This window comes from Chrysochloris asiatica, unplaced genomic scaffold (assembly GCF_000296735.1).
Source record: "Chrysochloris asiatica unplaced genomic scaffold, ChrAsi1.0 scaffold00319, whole genome shotgun sequence".
Taxonomy (NCBI): Eukaryota; Metazoa; Chordata; class Mammalia; order Afrosoricida; family Chrysochloridae; genus Chrysochloris; species Chrysochloris asiatica.
This window is the reverse complement of record NW_006408837.1, coordinates 1,205,585-1,211,671: the sequence shown is the minus strand read 5'-3', so window position 1 is coordinate 1,211,671 and position 6,087 is coordinate 1,205,585. Positions and strand designations below refer to the sequence as shown.

Genomic DNA, 6,087 nt, shown 5'->3' with positions numbered 1-6,087 from the left:
GTGAGTGAGTGAGTGGGTGAGTGAGTGAGTGAGTGGGTGGGTGAGTTGGTGGGTGGGTGAGTGAGAGAGTAGGTGAGTGAATGGGTGGGTGAGTAGGTGTGTGAGTGGCTGAGCGAGTGGGTGGGTGAGTCGATGAGTGAGTGGGTGACTGTGTTTGTGGGTAAGTGAGTGGGTGAGTGAATCAGTGAGCAATTGCACACACCCACCCTCCCGGGCACACACCAGCATCACCCTGTCCAGCTCTCCCTCCACCTGCCCGGCACCTGGATGTACATGTCCACGAGCTCGTGCTGCTGCAGGATATAGTAGATCTTGCCAGCCCGCAGCCAGGCATAGGCCTCTTTCTCTTTCTCCTGCAGATCAATGAAGATGCCCAGGCTCCGCTTGGTGTAGTCCAAGGCGGACTTGTAGGCCCTGTATCAGATGGAGCTGGTCAGAATCAATGTCCATGCTCTTTCCCGGTGGGTGTGTCGGGGACAGCTCCTCTGCCCTTCTGGGGATGTGGTGGGGACCAGAGACCCTGTGCCACTTGGCCACAAGATCCTGCCTGGAGGATGTGCCACCTTCCATGGGACTCTGCTAGCCCAGAGCCAGCTGGATGCCACGGGTAAGAATGTCGTGAGGAGAGGAGACCCTGCCCTCCCCTGCACCAGACTCTCACCGCTTGGTGCCCAGCGACAAGTACAGCTGGCTGATGGTCTCCAGGAGCTGCCCCTCCAGCACCTTGTTGGCCATCTTTCGGGCCAGCGAGAGCTGGAACTCGTGGTAGATGACACACTGGGCCTCATTGGGCACCACGGAGCTGTAGAACTGACACAGTCTCTGGACGGCACGCAGCTGGCCTGGGTAGGTGTGGCAGAGGGAGGAAGTTACCTTCAGGGAACTCCAGAGGACCTTCGCAGGCTGAAAGAGCTTTTATGGTGCATCTCCTGAATGCCTGCCTCTTCCACTCCTCTACGAACTGGGACTCATCACAGATGGAGAAATGGAGCCCAGAGAAGTCAGAACTAGCTCAGGCCACACAGCAATGAGCCTGCTGTACAGCAAACTGTAGGTGCTTCAGAAGCAACGGTCACCATGTTTGCAAACCAGAGCTGCTGATCCCCCCGTGGACTCGCCCACCCCTCCAGACCTTCTGTTTCTGCTTCACCACCTTCCTCCCAGCTAGACGGGGCCTGACTTTACTGCCAACATGACCAGCAGACAGCATCGACACCCATTATAGAAGGAATTATATCCCCCCCAAAATGTGACACTTTGAGGATTGAGGGGCATCTGACCAAAGCCATGGTATTTTCAATAAGCTCATATGCATGTGAAAGTTGGACAATGAAAAAGGAATATAGGTGAAGAATTGATGTATTTGAGTTATGGTTTTGGAGAAGGATATTAAAAATCCAATGGACTGCCAGAAGAACAAACAAATCTGTGTTGAAAGAAGTACAGCAAGAAAGCTCTTTAGAAGCTAGGATGACTAGATTTCATCTCATACTTTTGACATATTGTTAGGAGGTACAAGGTCCTGGATGAGAATGTCATGCTCGGTAAACCGGAGGGAAAGCAAAAATGTGGAAGCCCCTCAGTGAAATGGATTGGTATAATGGCTGCAACACTGGGCTCAAACACAGTAATGGTTGTGAGGATGGTGCAGAACTGGACCTGAATCTATAGCTGCCTATCAGTGGTAACAACGTATCTGTGTCCGCTCGTCAGCGCTAACAATGTATCTGTGTCCACTCATCAGCGCTAACAATGTATCTCTGTCCGCTCGTCAGTGGTAACAATGTATCTCTGTCCGCTCGTCAGTGGTAACAATGTATCTGTGCCACCGCCTCGTCGGTGGTAACAATGTATCTGTGTCCGCTCATCAGTGGTAACGATGTATCTGCAAATACAGTGAGCACTACTGTCATCTGTGGACTCTGGTTAGTAACAGTGTATCTGCATCTGCTCTTCAGTGCTAACAATGTATCTATAAAACACAATGAGTGCTGCTGTCATCTGTGGACTCTGGTTAGTAACAGTGTATCTGCATCTGCTCGTCAGTGGTAATGATGTATTCCAGGCATGCAACATGCTTCTAATAATAGGAAACAATATGAAGGGCAGGAACAATGATGCTTCATAGAGAAAGCACTGGACTTGGAACCACAAAGTCCAAAATGTGAGCCCATTAGTCGCTCTGCAGAAGAAAAAAGGCTTTCTGTTCGCTGGAAGATTTAAAGCCTCAAGACATCCTACACAGGGTCACTTTGAGTTGGAACCAACTCGACGGCACTTAACAACAATACAAAGGGCAGAAATGGATCCCTGGTGCTGCAAATGGTTAATACACTCGCTGATAACCAAAAGATTTAAGGTTCAAGTCCACCTAGAGGCTCCTCCAAAGAAAGACCTGGGTATTCACTTGCAAAAAAAAAAAATCAACCCTTGAAAGCCCTATGGAACACAACTCCATGAGGGATGAGTTGCAATCAACTGGATGGCACCTGGGTTTTTTGTTTGTTTGATGCAGAGAGGGGAAGTATACAAGAACTGTCCAATGGGGTTTCAAAAGTTCATGCCAAAATGCAATGAAAAGAGCATGGGATTTTCCCATGAACTTTTGAAAGTATTTTCTGCATACCTTTTCTGTAAACTCAAAACTGCACTAAAATTGTTGTTAAGTGCTGTCGAGTTGGTTCCGACTCACAGCAATCCTACATAGGATTTCCAAGGAGCACCTGGTGAGCTTGAAGCGCTGACCTTGCAGTCCAGCGCATTAACCCACAGCATAACATCAGGACTCCATGCGCTAAAATCGCCGATTTAAAAACATATCACCCTAGACCTGGGGACTCCTGAGCCCATGGACAAGGACATAGCCATGGAAGGCTAGAGCTGAGAGTGAAGCATCCAGCTGATATGAAGTGAGGGGAGATGCACAAGAATGCCCAAATTTGCAGACAGTACCCATTTGACCTAGCCTTGATGGCTTGATGATCAGAACTCAACAAGAGGAAGATAAAAGACAACAACAACAACAATTTTTGATAAAAGAAATGAGTGTAAATTGCTACAGTTTGATGAAATTGACCTATACTTATGGATGTAGTAGCTCAAACTACCAACTGAGAGGGAAGGAGTCTTCACATCAAGTATCAATGCTATCCCCTCTGTATATAGGGTAGATAGGGATGGGCAACTCAGACATTGGCTACCTAAAATGAGGGGGTGATAAAGGCATGAAGTGACTGGCTTACAAGTTTTCAAGAGGGAGTTTAGTTTAAGAGTATGCGGGGGAAGATAGAGTCCTCATGGAACAGTTTTCATCTTGTCTAGAAGGGTCTGGTGAAAAGAGATGGGGATAAGATTCTTATGATTCAATAGTGAGTAATTGTTATTATGACTAATTGCGACTGTCACAACTGTAAAGGTAGAAATTCTGCAACAAAAAGGGGAGAGTAGTTAATCTTACAATCCAGAAACAGAGGACCCTAGGACCATCAAGGGAGAAGAACATGAGTGGAATGCGAGACCCTAACCAGAGAAGCAGCAACACCAGAGATGGAGGCAGAAATGGGGACATGGAGAGAGGGAGCAGCTGAGGACTCTGGACTCATGGAAAGGGAGGGCCTGAGAGCCAGAAGGCAGACTTACAGAATGTGCCCTTTGGAGGTGTAAATGAGTATATATTCTTGAGTGTTTTTGTGTACATCCCCTCACCCCCAAAAAAGCAGAGGGAATGGAAGCAAATACTGTTGATTGATGATGCACAGAGGAACTTGTAATCATTGCAATGAAGTGATGGTGTAAAGCAGATGTTTTCCCATGTAAACTATTACTCAGTCCACAATAAAAACTTAAAAAAACCACCAAAAAACCACATGACCCTCTGGTTTCCACCACTTAGCATCTCACAGGGTAGGGACCCTCTGCTGGCACCCAAGCCCCACTCCCCCAGGGCAGAGATGGGAAGACAACAGGTTTGGTTTCTGGACCCTGGGAGGTGGGGGTGACCATGGCACTTACTCTCAAAGTGACGAGTCTCCACAGCGATGAGGAAGGCCCACTCGTAGCAGCACCTGCTGTGCTGGGCCAGGGTCCGGCGCGCGTACAGATGACCCAGCCAGAGAAGCACCTGGGTGAAGTCACAGCCGCCCTCCCCGCGGGGCAGCCCCGAGAAGAACTTCACGGCTTCCACCAGGTAGTGCTCTGCCAACTGCCCTGCCCCCGCCTGTAGGCACAGCACACCGAAGTTGGCCAGCACCACCGCCTGGTCACGTCGTCTGCCCCTACGCCTGGCCACGCGCAGGGCACAGTAGTAGCCCTCAGCTGCCCGCCGAGTCCTGCCCATTCTTTTCAGTGCTACTGCGGCCATGTTGGCCACCACGCCCTCCTGGTCCTCTCGAGCCATGCCCGTGTCCCCAATGGATTCCAGGATGTCCAGGGTCACTTCACATTGCCCATGGAGCACGTGCAGCCAGGCCAGGGCCACCAGACGGTCCACAATGAGGCGAGTGCTGGCTGGGGCCTCAGCGTCCACAGCAAGCAGCATGAGGGCAATGGCCTGACTGTACTGGCCATGGTGGCTGTGCACCTGGGCCAGGCTGGCATAGAGCATGGCCCGCAGCGTCCGCTCTGTCCCAGATGCTGGGGAGGCCAGTGCCTGCCAGAGGTAGGGAGCAAGCTGGGCAGGGAGGCTGGGGGTCACTTGTCTCGGACTGTGGAGCCGGGGGACATGGCGCAGCACCAGGTCCATGCTCTGCAGTGCGCTGGCCAGGGAGCCTCGGGTGTGCAGAGAGGCCACTCGGACACAGCTCAGTGCCAGGTGGGGCAGACACTTGCGGCTGTACGTGTTGGCTAGCAGCAGGTAGCCATTGGTGGGCCAGGTGGTGTCCAGGGGCGCTAGGTGGCGCTGCAGGACCAGCAGCCTCTCCAGGAAAGGCAGGGCATCCTCCGGCTGCTTGAGGCGAAAGTGGTGTTGGGCCAGCAGGAAGCAAGCCCGGGCCTCGGCCCCCTCGCTCTGAGCCTGCACAGCCCGCCTCAGGGCCAGCTGCAGCAGGTCAGCCTCAGTGCTGCAGATGGGGCCGGGTGTCCCCAGGAGCAGGGCCAATGCCTTGTCCACGGTCAGCGCGCACTTCTCCTGGTTCTTCTGCCTCAGGTAGATGGTGGCCAGGTGAATGTGCACGGCCACCATGAGGGGAAGGTCACCGAAGTGACCACCCAAGGTGCCCAGTGCCTCCTCAAAGTACACCCGGGCCTGGGAGAGCTTGAGCTTCCTGAAGCAGAACCCGCCCAAGAGGACACAGAGCCTGGACAGTGCCATGGGCAGGCCGGCTCTCTTGGCCACCTCCCGGGCCTGCGCCAGGCGCTCGGCCAGGTCCTCCTCATCAGCGAGGCCGCAGTGTGCACTGCCCAGCCCCGGCGGGGAGAGGGCATACAGGTTACGAAAGGAGGCCTCATGTCCCGGGCTGTCCAGTAAGGGTATCAGGGAGCCCAGGACCTCCACACCTGTCCTGTTGGCTTCCATGTCCAGGTGGAAGCTGGGCTCCTCAGTCTCTAGCAAGTTCCCCTGACTGCCCTCTGGGTACAAACTCCAAGATGCTGCCTCCTCGGAGTAGGCCTGGCAGGCCTTGCAGTGTTCTAGAACATTCTTCACCTTCCCCAGGATCTCACTCGGCTGCGGGACCAGATGAGGCAGAGGAATGTCTACAAAAGTCACAAAACCCATGTGCATCAGAGTCAGGATCTAGCCTCATTGTCCCCCTTATGCACAACGGGTTGCTGTGAGCATCTGAAATTGATGAAAAATTTCAGGCAGTGCAAGGACTCATGGGAACTGAGTGGCCTTGGGAAAGTAAAGGTCACTGTGGCCAGTCCTCTACCCATTGACCCTCCTTCTATTGTCTTCTACCTTTTCTTTGGGAGCAGGGTTAGGGGATTTCATGGGTCATAACAAAATGATCTCTTAAACTTTAATGTTCCTCTTTAAAGAACCAACCCACTGAGTTAGCCACGAGGTGTTTAGAACCATGTTAGAGCAGAACTGTGCCCCACAGGGTTCTCAGTGGATGATTTTTTTATAAGTAGATCCCACTCATGGTG

At 52.3% G+C, this 6,087-nt stretch overlaps 1 protein-coding gene across 1 annotated transcript in view; it reads right to left on the bottom strand.

Annotated features, from left to right (window-relative positions):
- SH3TC1 (SH3 domain and tetratricopeptide repeats 1) overlaps positions 1-6,087 on the bottom strand; it is a 45,867-nt gene that overhangs the window by 7,659 nt on the left and 32,121 nt on the right. Inside the window, exons 15-17 of the mRNA XM_006875321.1 lie at positions 4,012-5,691; positions 662-842; positions 264-414 (exon numbers count right to left, since the gene is read on the bottom strand). Of these exons, the coding sequence (XP_006875383.1) occupies positions 264-414; positions 662-842; positions 4,012-5,691 (2,012 nt within the window). The remainder of the gene's footprint in view (positions 1-263; positions 415-661; positions 843-4,011; positions 5,692-6,087) is intronic.